Source organism: Haemaphysalis longicornis, unplaced genomic scaffold (genome assembly GCF_048455015.1).
Source record: "Haemaphysalis longicornis isolate Haplotype H1 unplaced genomic scaffold, Haemaphysalis longicornis Haplotype H1 scaffold_1, whole genome shotgun sequence".
NCBI lineage: Eukaryota > Metazoa > Arthropoda > Arachnida > Ixodida > Ixodidae > Haemaphysalis > Haemaphysalis longicornis.
The window spans coordinates 362,146,481-362,164,204 of record NW_027526203.1 but is presented as its reverse complement, the minus strand read 5'-3'; the positions used below and the strand labels follow the sequence as shown (position 1 = coordinate 362,164,204).

The 17,724-nt window shown below is 46.4% G+C and overlaps 1 protein-coding gene and 1 long non-coding RNA gene across 6 annotated transcripts in view; one reads left to right on the top strand and one right to left on the bottom strand.

Annotated features, from left to right (window-relative positions):
• Positions 1 to 17,724, top strand: part of Lpcat (lysophosphatidylcholine acyltransferase) — a 118,847-nt gene that overhangs the window by 86,255 nt on the left and 14,868 nt on the right. For 4 of the 5 annotated variants that reach the window (XM_077686186.1, XM_077686189.1, XM_077686188.1 and 1 more), the window contains exons 3-9: positions 1,693 to 1,838; positions 6,581 to 6,798; positions 13,038 to 13,211; positions 14,444 to 14,502; positions 14,597 to 14,631; positions 16,071 to 16,125; positions 16,249 to 16,331. In XM_077686186.1, the coding sequence (XP_077542312.1) occupies positions 1,693 to 1,838; positions 6,581 to 6,798; positions 13,038 to 13,211; positions 14,444 to 14,502; positions 14,597 to 14,631; positions 16,071 to 16,125; positions 16,249 to 16,331 (770 nt within the window). Of the gene's footprint in view, positions 1 to 1,692; positions 1,839 to 6,580; positions 6,799 to 10,252; positions 10,471 to 13,037; positions 13,212 to 14,443; positions 14,503 to 14,596; positions 14,632 to 16,070; positions 16,126 to 16,248; positions 16,332 to 17,724 lie in introns of all 5 variants that reach the window. The other variant, XM_077686187.1, reaches the window with a different exon arrangement.
• Positions 9,379 to 17,159, bottom strand: LOC144155009 (uncharacterized). Its single transcript, XR_013319493.1, has 3 exons — positions 16,635 to 17,159; positions 9,623 to 9,699; positions 9,379 to 9,512 (listed from the first exon to the last, which is right to left on the bottom strand). It is a non-coding gene; the product is annotated as an uncharacterized LOC144155009 (long non-coding RNA).

Below are 17,724 nucleotides of genomic sequence, written 5' to 3'. Positions count from 1 at the left end.
GCCTTGCATCTCCGGGCGCCAGAAGGAAGGTGCAGACGCCTCATCGCCAGCAGTAACTGGCGCGGAGGAACTTAATTTTTAGGCACATTGTTCACCTCTGAAGCGCATCTTTTAACACGAAAGTGTTTTATTCCTGGATACACGAACATTTGAGTGACGTCATATACGTCACGGAAGCCACACCAGTACAACGAAGCAAGCGGCCTGTTCTCTGTTCTTCTTGGAATGAAGGTCTAGCAAGAAGCTCTTTCATTCGGCAAGGATTGAAACTATTACAATTCGAATGTGCTTAGCGAGCTGTTAATAACGTATACTGCTAGCTTCACAACGCGGTATAATCTGCATGTGATGGGGTTAACGGAGTGGCTGGTGAGTCCGCACTGTTTGGCCTGTTTTCCTTAATATTTCGTTTAGTTGCTTTAAAATCGGGATCATTGTTATCGGGACAAATCTTTTCTTTTTGTTAATGAACCAGACTAATATTTTATCTTCAGCCATAGCGCTTCGAACTGTGGCATCGTTGCAGAAAGCTGGCTTAGCCGCCGAACATGCACACTATGCTGGCTTCTCCACATAGCACGCGCTCTTGGGTTGCCTCATTTCCTCTGCCTCGCAGCCATGACAAATTAAAGGGCATAAAAATTGTCGTTGATTCCTCTGTCATAGGAATCGGTAAAACACGAAAGTGAAATGTACAGCGAAATCTACAGCTGAGCATGATTTGCGGGTCGGCGCCTGTCTTGTGGGTGTGCTTGGTGAGCGACGTCCTGCTGGCGGGTCGCTTCGGTAAAGGTGTACTGGCATCATTTCCGTGACGGATATGACGTCAGTGAAATCTTGGTGTATCCCGGCATAAAACACTTTCGTGTTAAACTATAAAACCCGAAAACGAACAACCCTAAGTATAACGTACTCTTTGGTTCTAAAGGTTGCTTCCCCGCAAGAAGACATTGTGTGCAGGGGTGCACCCTTTACATGCCGCTTGCTTCGTGTTATCGGCGTCACTTCCGTGACGGATATGACGTCACTCAAATGTTTGTGTATTCCGGAATAAAACACTTTCGCGTTAAAAGATGCGTTGCAGTTCTTCGGGCACTAGAGCGAATCGCCTGGAGTGACATGTCAACATCGGCGCCGCTCGTCCATGGGCGTAGCGTGGGTCCGCAACCTCATTTCTGTTCACAAGGCTCCACGTAACACCCATGGTTGAGAACCGCTGTTGAATCCTGCCTAACGGTAGGGCGCTGTTGGCATCTGGATGACGGACTAAGTGTCCTTAAGTGTTGCAGCTGTCAATGTCACTAATTGCGCCCTATCTGTCTACCTGTGGAACGCCCGTGTGAAATTGACCTGTTTTTTTTTTTTTTTCTTTTCCGCATGGTGAAAACGCGCTGTGTGGCCTTCAAGGGGTATGGATCTGAAAACTTTGGACCTGTAATTTCCCGCCTGTTGTTCTGTACGCTGTTCCATACGGCAACATTCGCCACAATGTTTTGGTTAAGGAGTACACACGGAAACAGGTCAAAGCACGCTTTCGCGGCTCTCCTGGCAGGTTGTTCCGGATGCTTGCCACGTTTATTATCACCTTGGTGCGGCAGCCGAAACTTGCCGTTGCCAGTAAGTTTTACCGATGTAAAAATCTTGGGCCCTAGCGCAACCTTGCCACCTGCGCGCTGTTGTTCTGGCCGCCAGGTGGCCCTGATGTCGGTGGTCTTGGTGCCCGTGCGCATCGTGTTCATCGTGTTCTTCCTTCTGCTCACCTGGCTGGGCTGCTACCTGGGCCAGCTGGGGCTGTCGGACAAGGACCGGGCGGAGAAGCCTCTCACGGGCTTCCGCAGGTGCGTCCGCTGCCTGCCTCGCATGCCGGCCTGACTCAGCCCGCATGTGCTTGCATCCTCGCCCCAGGAGACCAGAGCCGGTAGCATGCCAGTTGCCCAGTGCACTCTCCTGTCGGAATCGTGATGAAAGGCCGTGTGCAGCATTGGGAATCGTGAATCACCACCGCGCATCACCGTTATGCCGCACCGTAGTGCTTGCATGTATGTACGTGTGCACGTACGGATGCGAACACGTGCACGAGAGAGAGAGAGAGAGAAAGAGAGAGAGAGAGAGAGAGAGAGAGAGAGAGAGAGAGAGAGAGAGAGAGAGAGAGAGAGAGAGAGAGAGAGAGAGAGAGAGAGAGAGAGAGAGAGAGAGAGAGAGAGAGAGAGAGAGAGAGAGAGAGAGAGAGAGAGAGAGGGTGATGGGAGAGAGAGTAAACGGTTTATCCAAAGCTCGGAGGAAAGTTGGAGATAGGGGAGCTGGGGCTAGGGTGGATTAGTCGCAGCCACCACTGTACGCGTTTAAAGCTGCCGGGATTTAAGCACTATAGGTAGAATCAGACTTTGTAAAGAAGTGTTCTGAAACAGTAACTACAGTAATAATTGAAATAATTTAATTTATGCACATTCTTTGTGAAAAAAACATCAGTAAATGAAACTGTAAAATTTTGCATGTTTTAAATTCTATTTTAAAACGTTATGTACTTTGTTTCAGAAAAAGGTGCACGTAACGACGAAAGCTGTTTTCCGCGGCCACATGTTTTGATCGTACTGAACTCATGGGTGTTAGCATGCGTTTTTAGCCCCACGAGCAGCGCGAAACGGGCGTTGTCCCCAAACTGCAGTCGAAGGCACGTCTCACGTAACCAGCTTTATGAAACTTAGCATTGTTATAGATTCGTTGAACCTGACAGAAGTTATAAGGTTACAAAAACGCGGGCCGTACGTCTAACTACTGAATGCCTGAATAGAGGAGAACGCTCTGTCCACGCTCATATGCCGGTATCCATTCGAAATATCGTGGGGCCACCGACGGTTCGGTTCAGAGGCAGTTCTTTTGCGTAAGGAACAACAGCAACGGACAGACGAAAAGAAAATGCGTGCTGTTCTTTTGTAGCGCAGCTGGTCTTCACAGAAAACGCGTCAAGTTAGGCCCACCCAAGAAATGTGAAATAGCCCGAGCGCGTTGCTTCTCGTGGGCTTTCAGCTGAGCAGTTGGCCCTTTTTTTTCTGCGCTCGACTACTGGTGTTGTCATGAGGTAAAAAGATTATTATTGACGTAGACTAATTTAACCTGAATGATTTGTTGCAGTGTTATATAGGGCAGACGCTCAGTTCGCCGAGGTTTCGTTAACGTATAGTAATATAGTATACATATATGTAGTAGTGGTAGTGGAACTTTTAATATGGAACAGGAGGACCCGTGGTCCAAGTAGGGGCAGTGCGCGATTAGGAGAAAAAAATATGAATAAACGTAAAAACTAAAATGTAAAAATATCTAAAAAACAGCGGAACCTTGGTAAACAAGAAATGCACTGCCAAACGCGCGGGATGATGTCAATTACGCTCGCGCGCACGGCATGGCAAGTGCGCGCAGGCGCTTATACATGCTACGGTGGTGACATTTGGCGCGCTTTTCTTAAATATATATATATATATATATATATATATATATATATATATATATATATATATATATATATATATATATATATATATATATATATATATATATATATATAACACAGAAATAAGGGTTGGCAGTCGAGAAAACCTCGGAAAGCAAAGGGGAGGATGTGGTACATCATTGAAACAGATTAAGAATTTGGAAAGAAAGAAAGAAAGTGAAGAAAAAATGCCCGCCAGGTGGGATCCGAACCCACGACCTCCAGAACCCACGACCTCCAATATATATATATATATATATATATATATATATATATATATATATATATATATATATAAAGCAATGCCTGGCTGTAAGAACCTTGTTAGGGATTTACGACGACGGCTTTACGTTGACAGAATCGTTATAACTGCATCATTAAGCTCACACGTGTCTTCGGAGAGCGGGAACCCAAGAAAAAAAAAATCCGGTTAATTTATTAGATTACAGACAGCAAAAAACAAATCAGTGCATGCAGGATGGGGATCAAGAAGATCAATCGTGGTGTTGGGATTGATTGTTGCACAGAACTGGCATTTTCGAGCAAGTTCCGCTGACAAAACACTTTATTTTATTCCTTTGCATCGCGCCATCCCAGAAATGCACACAAAGCGACGTAACGGAAAGGCACGCACAAGCTAGTTGTCGCTTACTTGTACGACGGTTGTTAGATAAGTACGGTAAAAATGAAAGTTAAACATCCTTTGTGACAAGTATCTGTTATTTCTCAACATTGTCTCGGTTGCATGTTGCAGGTCACTTGGTTCACTAAGCTTCCAAATTTTGAGTTCTGTCACAAGAGGAGGAGTAAACTTTGTTCAGGTGGAGACTAAACTAGAATTGTCTCAGTTTTGTGTCCTCTGTCTTGGCAAAGATCTCTTCTTCAGGAGTCCCTGGGCTGCGGCGGTCAGGCGCGCTCACTGCTGAAGCTGGTCACTTGCCGGGTCCGGGCGGGCCAGCATGCCGGCCCACTCCTCGGGGAAAACGGGGGAGAGAGGGGAGGGGGGAGTGGTCGCAGGCCTAAACCATATGGTACAGGCGTGTGGTGGGGTGGATGGCATGGAGCAGGGTGCCGTCAGGGAATGTACGGTCTGGGACGTCTAGTCTGTCTCCATCGTCTGGCAGTGATAGAGTGCGGCGGGAAGTGCGTATGCAATGTGAGAGTATATCGTGATATGTGCGGGGAACGGCGTGGCTATCCCCCTCAGGAAGTGGCACGGCAGTGAAGAGAAAATAAATTGCCCGGTAGGCATGCGTGCGGGCGGCATGAGCAGCCGCATTCCCCTCCAGGGACGTGTGTCCCTGAGTGGGGGCGGATTTGATAATGTGTGAACGGCGGGAAGGGCAATGCAGCCAGTGCGGTGATGCTGGCATGGCTCCTGGGAGTCGGTTACTATGGTGATGGGTTTAAATACTGCGGTGCGGTTGCGGAGAGGGCGATAACGATCTTCTCGGCTATGGTGGGAATCGCGGTAGTGACGGTGGCGGAAGCGAGCTCATTTTTATGGCGCTCGGTTACCGCGACGGCAAACGCCGCACCGGATGTCTACATAGCGGACGTCTTGGTGTTTGAGTGAGCTCATAGCTTTCCGAAGATCAAGCCATTGTCATCTACTCGAAACAGCATTGACTGCGCTGATGCCATCTGTATTGGCCAAAAGTTTTCTCTCGCCGATCCAGATTTTTAAGTTTGTGAAGGGGAATAAATTAGACTCAAAGCCAAGCTCATGATTTTGACGCTGGGATACGGTCGATTTGTGCAACGGAACTTTACCGTGCGCCAGTGTGGTTGCTTTTTTTTTAAGCGAAGCGTTTTATGTCTCACTGATGGCGTCGGTCGTCGCGCAAAACGCGCGCGACAGCAAAGCCAACTTTACACTTCGATTTAGAAGGTACATCAAGCACCTCAAGAAAAAAAAAAAACGCTTCCCGTGGTCAGAATCGAACCTAGGGCCCTCGCGTTATGAAGCCCCTGTCTATCTGATTGTGCAATTTTGGCCCGGTCGAAGCAGTTTTGATTTTGAACTGTGACTTTGACTTAGGTCGCATCGGAGAAAGCTTCGCATTTTAACAATCTTTCTTTTAAGAAAGGAGCTTTTTTTTTTTTTTGCACGAGACCCGCCTGTTATTGTTTTGCTATTATAGTAGTCCTGTTGTTTCGCTTAGCATCGTGTTTCACTGTTTTTTTTTTTTTTTTATTCAAGTTGACCGTAAAGTGTATTTTGCGTAGTCTTATTCGCTAACGTTTCCTGCACCGGAGCATTGCTTAGCAGATTAACTAGCCTTTCTGCAGCTGGTATGGCTGCCGTGAGACGTTGCCTGTTCAGTGTTTAATCTGTGGCCTTTTTGTTTTCCCTCTGTTCCTGTTCCCCCTTCTGTCTCGCGCAACCTTGCGACAACTCCCCCCTCGGACCCGTCCTCCTTTCCTGCTCGTTCCGCCCCACTTGCACATCCTGGCAACCCTGTGCACCCGCCGCGGCCTGCTGGCGACTGTGGATCAAACGAACCGTGGACGATTGACACCGGTTGAATGTTTGTTTTCTCTCTCCCATTTCACTTATGGCTTTCATGATCACGGTCTGTACGTCACTCTTTCCTCATCCCGCTTGACTACGGTTTGTGCTTTTTTTTTTTGTTTTGTGCTTCTGCCCCCCAAAAATGATAACCATGTAAACAAATACCCTGCGTGGTCCCCACTGTTTATATTTGTGGCTCTAACAAAACGATTAACCTATCAAACCTACGCCGCCCTATAATGCAAATTGCCTTGTCAATTGCGACACGGTCATGTAATTGTTGTCTTTTCGTTTTGCCCTGGCTTTGGTCATTGTATTGTTTTGATATTATTATTATTATTTTCTTTCTTCCTTTTTTTGAAAAACATGCCGGTAACATTTTTCAATTTTCCTTACCGCATTTTTTTATTATTTTATTGCACCACTGGTTGCAAACCGGGCAATATGTGACGGGTGTTCTTTGCGAACTGTCCCCGCGACCCGCGTGGGATGGGCATGTTGACCGACCATGCTACGCTCACAATGGGCGTTCCATTGGGACCACACCCATGTGCTGTGAACTGCGATGGCGAGGGCAGGGACTACCTGAAGCCATTCTTAGCATTCTTTCTACGGCTCATGTTCGAGAGCGGTGGCCTGACGTACAGCTTCAAGGGCAAGCTGGCCTCACAAAAGGAGGCGCCCGTGCTGGTAGTGGGTCCGCACTCATCTCTGCTGGATGGCGTGGTCGTGCTCTTGCTAGGAGGACTCACTCCTGTTGCCAAAGCCGGCTCAGAGGATGTGCCCATATTCGGAAGTAAGCGCCACTGCACTCCTCTTCACAGAAACGTTTCACTGGTAAAGGACGCAACTAAAGGAAGCAACTGAAATCAGTGCTGTCCAGCTGGGATAGATTTTTGACTGAGGAATGTGCAATGTAAACCTACCTTTCCAGCTTTCCATCGCACGAGTTGGTGCTCCGCAGAAAATGACAGCAAAGGAGGAAACATGTTGGCCCATGTTGAATGTCCGTGAAGCAGTGGCACCCCACAGCAGTCGCTGTAACATGCACTTCTAGGCACAAGGAGCACAGTCACTGTCGCAGGAACGAGCAAGGTTGAAGCCCTCATCATCCACTCATTGAATGCTGGGAAGCAAGGCTCAGTGCTCATAGGTGGGCAACTGCATGCGGGACTCACTAAAAGACCAGCATGGTCCTCGAAGAAGCCATGTTCTGTAGCTCTCTGAGATATCTCTTTCGGATTCCTATGCTGCTTTAAACGGGACAGATTACAAAGCCCACATCTCTCAAGATCAGCTCACTTCCAGTAGCACTCTGGCAGAAAAAAATACAACTGCAATGCTTTACCTCTGTCTTAGATGGCCACTTGTGATGCTATGCCCCTTTGTCAGATATGGTGTTCAGGAGGAATAAACGGGCAGCCTCTTCACAAGTATGTTTTGATACCCTGGGGAGTTTTGCTCCAGTGTCCTGGAAAAAGGCGAGCCACTGGTTGAAAACTCTACCAACTTCAGTGGCGGGAATCAAGCCCTTGCCCCATGCGTGGGGGGCACTGTCCGGTAAAGGACGGGCTGTTGCACGCAAAGATCGAAGTAGGAAGAGAAACACAGCTTGGTGCAATGACGCTGTGCCTGATGGGGCTCTGGAGGAGCATGGCTAGTAAATGCCAATAAAGTACTACACTTGCAAGAAAATATTGCTTCAACGAATAAAACCCTTCTCCAGAACCTAAAAATAAATGAATGACTTTATTATTGCTTCTATAACACCAACCGATAGTTCAACTATAAGCAGAGCTCTAGCAAGTGACTGTGAGCTTTACAGCAGGCCTATGCATTTGGGCCACGAAAGGGACAAGTAACATAGCAAACAACAAGAAGTCCTGTTTTGTTTCACCGTTAGAAATGCGCCATTCGGTCCCACTAACTGCTATCATGAAGTTGCCAATGGACCTTTGCTCCTTTTGATAACATTTCTGTGACGTCACCTCTATTTCCTCTTAGGAAAAAAATGAACAAACTATCCCACCGCCAGCGGCAAGTTTTATTAAGCCTCCGTTTTCCCCCTGAATGGTTGGCTTTTCCTCACAGCCCGACAGTCTAGTGGCTGAGCTTGTCGCAAGCTCAAATTTTCAACTATTTGTGCATTCTTAAATGAGAATTTAGGTTAGGGAAACAAAAGAAAAAAGGCTGCATCATATTCGGCAGAAGGCAACAGTTTTCTTGCTGTGACCATCACTGCAGTGCAGAACTGCAGTTAAGAGCTAGAGCCACGTGCATGACACAGATAGAGCATTGCCACCCTGAAAAATGTCATTTTTTTGTTGTTTCAGTGTCATTATTTAGTTAGTGTTAGTAAAGAGGACAACAAAACGTATTTTGTTCTTTACGTTTTGTTTTTTATGTGGAATTATTTGTTGTTTATATTACAAATGAGTGCAACAAAGTTGACTTTAAAAAATAGCACACGCAGAAAAGAGTCTGCAGTTTTTCTACGACACAGTGCTCACACATCGCATGCTTGAAAATGCTTGGTGTTTCTACTTAAATCCTCTCTTGCTTTTTTTTCTGTTTCCTCTTTCGTTATACTGCAGCGTTTGTTTATGTGGTTCAAAGTATGTATGCTGTGTTTCGTAAATGTGCCTGTAACAAATGATAATTGGTGGTGGAACAGCTTGGGTGCCATGCTTGCATGAAGGGTTTGCTATCGCCTGCACACAGCTCTTTTGGCGGCTATGTTTTGGTGACCCCTGGGCCACTGCATCTGTAACAGTGCCAACACTGTTAATACTTAAGGTTGACTTCAGGAGGATTTCTAGAATTGTGTAAGCTCTCTCTTTCCTTGGTTCTCTGCGAGACGCAGTTAGTCACTGAGCTGACCTATGAGATGGGGAAGCAGGAATAGGAGATGTTTTTGCATCATTGTTTTTTGCACACCAGAAAAGACATAACAGTTAAGAATCACATCAAATACTTTATATGACTTTTTTATTTCCTGCAATAAGCCCTCTGTATGCACAGTTGCTGAACTCTGGTTGTCATTCCTACAAGTGCTGCAGTCTGTTTAAAAAAAGTAAATAAGCCAATAATGCACAGAAGTTGAACTCAGGTATTCATTTGTTTTAGTCGCACATTTTGTTTGTGAAAAAAAAGACACAACCACACACATGTACTCAGGAAGAAGGGAAGAAAGAGAGAATAAACGTTTATTAGTGCCAAGGGGGGCCGTCACTCAATGGTATGGGTTGGCCTCAGTCCAGGTACCCGTGGGCCTTGGCTGCAGTTCTGGCACGGGTGACCATAGAGATCGGGTCAGCAGGGTTGGAGGCCGTGGCCAGCAGGCCTCCCTCCACTTCTCAGGAGAGAGATCGGGGCTAGGGGGTGAGGTGTGTTGGCAGGCTCACACCATGTGGTATCAGGATAGGGGCTAAAGGGGCAGTTGAGGGGTGCATTGTAGTAGGCGTTTGTAAGTGGCACCAGATGAATGCTTTCTCCTTGGTTAGTCAAGGGCTGGGAAGAGGCAGGAGGAGGCAAGGCAAATGTTGGGATAGTGGAGGTAGGTATCAGTGTAGCATAGTGGAACAGCATGAGGAGGTTGATACTGGGTTGTGGGTACTGACCTTGAGGAAAATTCTTGGTGCGGAAGGCCATGGGCAAGTGGTGTGAGCTGCCTCATTTCCCTCGGTGGAGGCGGGGACTCAAGTTTAGATGACATTGAAATCAGGAAAAGAATGGAGTGAAGTGAGTATCCGTAAGGCGGATAGAAAAAGGGGGAAAAAATAAGGCAAAATTTTAATTGCAGTCACTGACTGGCACAAAAATTTTGTCTCATGCATACAAGCTGTACGTAACTAATGATGCTTGTAAGTGCCAAAGAACGGCTAGGTGGGGCATTACTTGCACCAAGTTCATTAATGATTTCCCTCTTGTGCGGATGACGCATTGCAGACTCCTGAATAATTAGGATTGCTTTGCTGGGCAAATTAATTAAGGCCTTTGAGGTGCTTTATTGTGCTTGGATTGGCTGAGTGCCACGTTCTATCCCACATTTGTATCTCATCAAGCTGAATTGGTTGCATATCAACTTGAGGCTGGCAGGAGCTGTTGTGAGCTATTTCTGAGTCATCACCGCTGCTCCTGCTACAGGGGCAGGCAGTTGGCAGTGGCTGGCCCTGTGCTTTGTGTGAGTGTGTGTGTGCGCGTACATTGTGTCTTTTCTGTGTCGCCTGGATGGCTGCTGCCTACCGCAGGGCCATACAAACCGTGTCCCGAGATTGCGTGCTCTTGTGCGTGCGTTCGGCCGGCATCGTGGTGCGGACGGTGGGCCGGCCCATGCCCACCCCAGAGGCACCCATCCTGGTGGCCGCGCCACACTCGTCTTTTTTCGACACAGTGGCCGCCATGCACGGTTGCCCAGTGCCTTCAGCCGTCGTGCGCTCCAAAAGCAAGGGCATGTTCTTCCTGAGCAGTACGTCTGCCTCGCTGTCCCTCCTTTCTCACACGGTGGTTGGCCTGCTCTCTCTCCCTGGGCGTTGCTGTTGCTTGGGGCCGACTAACCATGCCTCGACACCAGCTCTCATGAGGGCGCCATCTTAATCCCAGCAGCTGAGGAACACGTGACTTTGCGCACCATCAGCATAGCCTGGCATCTCGATGGGGGGGGGGAGGGGGGGGGGGTGATGGGATTACCTACAATTGCACACATGGTGCAGTACATGTGTGTCAGCATATTCGGGATGGCATGCATGTTGGTTCTGCCCTGCACTGCATGGCCGCTGTGATAGTACCAACAGCCACACGACGCCGTGTTCCCGCTAACTGTGATTAAGATGGCACAGTGTTCATATCTGAAAATAGGATGACAGGCGTATCAAATATGTTTAGAGCAGCCAAAAAAGCAATATAGGTGTTTGACCATGTGCAGTGGACAGGATGAAAGAAATTTACACCTAAACTTTTTATGACCAGTAGGAGACAGTATTTGGCTGCACAGTTACTGGAGGAATGCAGGGTGGCGATTCCATATGACTTGTACTTTTCTTACCGCATCAACTTCAACTGATCTGGTAAATTATTACACATGCTCATGCCCTACAGTTTGTGTGAACCCACTGCTCAATTTTATTTTGTTCACCCCTTTTTGACAGTCCCTTGGCTGTTTATTTAGGCATTGTACGTATGAAAGAGTGATTTTTTAAAACTAGGTATCATTTTGTTGCACCTCATCTGTTTGTGGTTATTTATTGTAATCTGAGTGGGAGACCGCTTCCCCATTCTAAGGGAAGCATATTGCGGCCCCTTCCCCCTTCCCCATTTGAAAGCATTAGAACATAGTAAAAACAGGAGAAAGTAACCTGCTTTGTAGAAAATCTAAGGTGTCAATGCATGTAAAAGCCGGTGTAATTTTGTAACTGACTTAGATGTGGGGCAGTTCCTTTGTTCTGTTCTGCCGCTGTAGTTACAATGCACCAGACTAAACATTTATGCTCCGGTATTTTCCAGTCCTTCTTTTTCCTCATTTCAAAACCAGAGCAAGTTTTTCTACTTCAAGCACCACAAAAAAATGGCTGAGGGCTCATTACACATATACGTAACAATGTGTGTTTGTAAAAAAAAAAATGTAGCAGCCAAGTTGTGTGAAACCAAATTACATTAGTAGGTGGTTTTGTTATGCTCAGTTGCATTACAGTGTCCCGTGAAGTTTACAACCATTCTTCACATCCGTCCAGAATTTGTAACGGCTCAAACAAATGCGTTAGGGTCATTTTGTGGAGTCCTGGTTGATTATTATTAGTTTGCCACTGATCATCTTCATTGTAGTGGTCAAATGAATGCCTCCTAAACAAAGAGAAAGTTAGGCAAAGCATAATTGTGCAGGGTGAAGAATAAGCTTCGGGCTCTTAGAGGATAAAACCTGGCAATCCCTGTATGAGGAAAACAGTGGCAAAAAAGGTAATTCGGAGGCTTCCTTTTCCCCTTAGTCACTGGCAATGCAGATCAGCACAGCTGGAACCATAGCGAGCTCACTTCTTGAGACATCAGGATCATTAAGATGACCAGCTTTGACTTTCTTTTTTTCCTTGAAGTGTGGGTGTGTACATTGTGCCTTTTCTAATGCGTTTGGATGACTTTTCCGGCCACTTTTCCAAGTAACCTCTGGAGGTTACATCAGAGTGCACCATGTTAGTTTGTAGCCTTTGTTCGATGTCAGCGGGCACATTAGCAATTCACAGGGCTGCTATGATACAAGATCTCTTTGTTGAAAAATGCCTCAAGTTGGCCGCTCTACTGATGCCGAATGATGACAATTGTAAAAATTGTTGATGTTTACGTGGGAAATTTTTCTATTTTTCATTGATGTTTGTTTCATGGGTATATACTTTTGCTTGTCTAGCATTCTGCAGTCAAGTGCCCAGGTTTATTTCCTTTTGAACGTATTTCTTTCTTTGAGTGTTGTCTGCAAACGAGTCTTATATCTCCTTCCTTAAGGTGCTTCAGGGTAATTTTAAATCCAGGTATTCCAGTTCCCTAGATTTCTTCATAAATGTTGTAAACAGAAACGCGATAAGTACCTTTTCCAGCAAAAGCCAAAACTTAAACGGAGTACGCGAGCAGCTTCTGAGCTGCGCTGTGCACACGGTCGTTTTTCCATCTGCTGCTGCTAAATTTTGCAGTGCAAGCTCACATCATTTTGAGACATTCAAATACCGTACGGGAAGGGCGACTACATTCACAGAGCTAAAGCTCAGGGCTTTTTTATTGCAAATATTTCCCATTGTTTGTACCCGAGCTGGAATTGCAAGAGAGGGCCTTCTGGTCTCCCCTCTCTACTTTTACTACCAAGGTTTGCCTGAGCTATATGGTGGTCCCTGTGCTCACGCACTTCGACTCCTCAGCTGGTGGGCCACTGAGGTCGTTAATATCCATTACTGTAGCTGGCCTGCCGTACGTTGTTTGCACGTGCATCCCTGGCCAGCTTGGCAGGAAGCGAGCCCCTAACAGGCCACGTTTGGGCACTTGCCGTGTGCCCGGCAGCCATTTTGAACTTCACTCAGCCGGTGTACGTGAAGCGGAGTGACCCCAACTCACGCCAGAACACGGTGCGCGAGATCATCCGTCGGGCCACCTCTAAGGATCCCTGGTCCCAAGTGATCATCTTTCCTGAGGGCACCTGCACCAACCGCACCTGCCTCATCTCGTTCAAGTTGGGTGAGCACCCGCCACTCGCCTGGGGCACACTCAGTGCTATACTCGGGTACAACTTAAGAACGGCAACGAAAGTTGCCTCTGTGCTTCATCACTGCAGCCGGATGTTACTCTGTGCGGTGCCAGGAGGGCGTTACTGGGAATATTTTGAACATGGCACGAGCCGTTTCCGTGATTGATTGGACTTAATATGCTTAAAAGTTACTGCAGCGACAACAAACAAACTGCGTGAGAAAAAGCAGAAGATATCACGCATTCATAGCAACCTCCTTTCAAAACGGGTGCGCCCGTTGACATCTGGGTCTGTCGCTTCGGCAAAGTCGTACCGTACATGAGCTATTGCCGTTCTTAACTGTTCCGGAGGTAGCTGGGCCATGAAGGGAAGGGTACGGGAGAAGGCATGTGGGCTTGGAATGTGCATGGTATTCTAACTTAGCATGTGCAGCGAAGAGGAAGAAGGTCTGCTTGATTACGTTTGCTGTGAAACTAAAATCTAGCCAACTGCGCAAAAAATTTACGCACACACATTGATTGATTTAATTAGGCAAGCCATTTATAATGTGTGAGGTAAGATTGCACAAAATTTATAAAAAGGGTCCGGAATGTGATTTTTTTAATGAGAACAACATGAATTTAAACAAATGAGTGATGCTGGGGTGAGTGGAATTCTGTGCTGTAATTTATTTTCACTGGATTATGAGAAAACTGACAGTGTTTCATATTACCACTTTGCCGTATGTGTGTGAGAATTTTGTAAGGTGGTGTTTGTCTCATATCTTGTTACAAGAATACAATTCATATAAATTTCAACAGCTTTCTAATGAGGTGCCACCCATGTGTATGCCTATGTTATGAACATAGGCATAAATAGGGGTTTTGCATAAGAAAGCTAGGATGATTCTCATCATAGCACCCCCAATGCAGCTGCAAAATTGCATTGTGTAGCTTTAATATGCAAAAATGATTCAGAGTATAGTTCACTGCAGTGTTGTCAGCAGAAAATATAAAGCCAGGGGCTGCAATAGCTAAAACTATTTCTATATTTCTAAAAAAATCATAAAAAAATTTAGACCCCCCCCCCCCCCCCTCCTCGACGTTCTTGCTGCAGTCAAGGGGCCATATTATTAGATCTGTCTGGCCCCTTGATGCAAGCAGGGTTTCCTGAAAAGTGTTAAGTATTTTAAACTGAAGGATCGTGTGATTTAAGCGGTGTGTAACTTAACTTTTTCTTTTAGGTGCTTTTGTTCCTGGGGTCCCTGTGCAGCCTGTTCTCATTCGATACCCAAATGAACTGGTAGGTTGTTTTTGCTTGAAGGATAGCTTTTTATAGATCTTATGTTTTGTCTCTTTGTTAAATCATGTTGACAAGCACTTCTTTTATTTTTCAGAACACACTCATATGGACATGGGATGGCCCCTCTGCGTATGCACGACAATGCACTCCTAGCACTTACGGCATTAATTGCCGAGATTTTGATATAATTCTTTTTATAACAATGGGAGCCTTGCTTTTAGTGGTTTCTCTTTTTTTTTTTGTCTCTCTGCAACATATTTGCCAATTCTTCCACGACTGCTAGAACCGTGTCTAAACTTTGTGCAACTTGTCTTGCAGTAGCTTTTATCTGTGGAGTGAGATGCGTAATTGCTGTTGCACGTTTGGCGTTAGAGATACACTTGCCAGGTGAAGGTCTAATGTGCCATGCACCTTCCATGCACAGAGTATTGCCTACTTTTGACATGAACAGACTTGCTAGTACGTCTGTGATCAATGAACAGATATAATAAAACAGTTCTTTAAAATGTGCAGACGAAAAATAGGGATGGTGTGAGCTCTTATATACCTGAAATTCCCCAAAACTTTACTACTCTTGTATTTAAGGCAATATCAATATTATCTACTTCCTAATTTCTTGCGTGAAACTGTTGTTGGTACGTCAGTTTCGACTGCTTTGCTTGCAGCTATTTCCTTGCATGTGGTGTGTGGTGTTCCTGCATGCCGATACAGGGAGCCCCACTGCAGGGAACATGGGAGTGCATGGCTGGTGCCGTGCAAAGTTCTCCTACTGCTGCTGAGAAGCTAAGGCGCAAGCAGAAAATGTGCCCTCAGCAGTGTAGGAGAGGCAGCCCAATATGGCACCTCCATCCGCCCTAAAAAAGTTAAAATATGCGCAGTTGCCGCCCTGTTGAAGTGGAACAAATTTTGACTGCCCAGCACAAAGACATTCAACATTGTACTCGTGCAGTTTTATGAAATTCCCAATTTTAAATACTAATTATTTCTGGCTCCTGATGTCTTCAACTGTATATATAAGGCTGTGAATATTTGTAGGGAATTTTTGTACCGCAAAGGCTATATCCCCCCTTTTCGCCATTCCCTTCTGTTGCGGAAAGTTGTAGCGTGTAGCACAGTGTGTTACAGCACTGCTATGAACACTTACACAAATTGTCTTGTCCAAACAGCTCTGGGCTGTGTGCCAAGAGTTTCGCACGAAGATAATGTTACAGGCCTATTATATAATACTTGTGATTTGACCTGCAGCACTTGCCGGACTGTTAACAATCGAATACAAATCAGTTTTCACCTCCGAGGGCAGCATTCGCCGTATCGCCTTTGTTTGCTTGCGTGGACTGAGAAAAAGGCCAAGCCGGCGGAGGCTGAATCTCAGAAGTGGAGGCCGGTTTTTACACAAATGCAAAATGACCCCTCAAGGAAGAAAAAAAAATTAAACTTTTCGTTATAGTATTGCCGCAGCCTGCACACATTGCAAAAGCTGGGGAAATGGGTTCAGTTCCTGCTGCAGCATTTGCAAGACCGTGTTCTACCTCTTTGATTACCTGTCTTTCCTTTTCTTTTTTTTTCAGATTGCAGACGTTATGGTTAACCCTGTGCCAGTTAAAAACACACATGGAGATTGAGGTAAGTATCCCTTGTTTTCCTGCTCTTTCGGCTTTTTTTCTTTTCTGGGCAGGGTTCGAATCGTGCCTGTGCCATTTTTTGCCTTCTTCTGCCTGACGCTTACAAGTTTTTATCTTTCTGCAGTATCTGCCAGTGTACGTACCAAGTGAGAGGGAGAAAGAAGACCCCAAGCTCTATGCTGAGAACGTGCGCTGCTTAATGGCAAAGTAAGTTGATAGCTCGTGTCGTTTTCCTCCTTGTACTGCAACTGGCAGGCATGTAACCAGAAAGTTCTTAATAGTGACAGACAGGAGGGTACTGTATTATGGGACACACCTCACTTGTGTGGTCTTTTTTCCCCTATAATAAAATTGTGTTTTGGGATATAGCTAGACCACTTTCCAGTTGTACCGCTAGTTAAACAACCGTGTCACTGAACAGTGTAGTGACTGAATGTGGCGGATAATGGAAAAGCGCACAGAAAGTTGTGCTACATCCTAGGCTAGTTATCCATCTCGTAGTTTGCTTACTCGTGAACTGTCATGGTTTCCACATTTGGTATGGCTGATGGTTGTCCAGGTCATGTGCTCTCCTTCTACGAAGTTGCACGCGTGCGCGATGTAATGGCTAGAAAAGAAAAACAAGACACAGTTTTTATTCAGTAGCCTACTGCAGGTCTTGAATATTGGCTACACCATGTTACACAGGGGTGGAACTGCTGCGGCAATTGCGCCATTGTGCGCCAATTTGCCCTGCTGCGCCAAGCTGCGCAGAAACGGCAATTTGCGTGATTATTGTCCATTGAGAGCATTCAACGCCAAATTTGCCGAGTCTTGTCGTCGTCCGGGCAACACTGAGCGCTGGCTTTCCGGAGCGCCGGATTTCCCGTCGATCACCCGTTTAAAAGGGAACCGCAACAGTATATCCATCATATCTATCTATCTATCATAATAGACGCAGCCACATCCACGCCGCATCCATAGCCACGGCAGTTCGGTGCACTCGTGGTTCCCTCGTGGAGTTTATCGCAACGTTGTTATCGCCGCGGCTTTCCCGGAAGGCTGTCACCAGCATGAGTAAAAGCACTTTGAACAGTTATCTAGTGTTATAACTCGAGGCATGGCCTCTGGAATTTGCAGCTGCTCGAAGTAAGACGAACGACCCCTTCGCACATCCTTCGCATCAGTAGTTTTTGGTGATTGAAGTCTAATTTTTCGGGACCTGCACGAACCGAGAACTGCGAAGCCGCTGCGCGCGTGGGCTATTGTACGATACTGAGCGCATGCGCACGACGACGCGAGGTTCCGCGCGAAGGGCTCTTCTACGATACTGAGCGCATGCGCACGCTCCTCTAGTGTTGCGGCGGCCGCTATCACTTTACTTTCCGCTGTCGAGTCAGGTCGAGAGCTGCGGGACACGTGCGCGTTAGCGTTCCTCGATGGGAGTTTTCGGCGCGCACGAACCCCGAACTTACGACCAGTAACCACAGCTCCGCTGTTAATAACGGCCCTTTTGCATCAGAAGTTCATTTGAAGCCGAATTTTTCGCGCTGCTTTAATGAAAGAAGTGGTGTGGAGCTAAAACAGTTGCGTGCAGCGCGCCACACAGCCGCCGTACTCG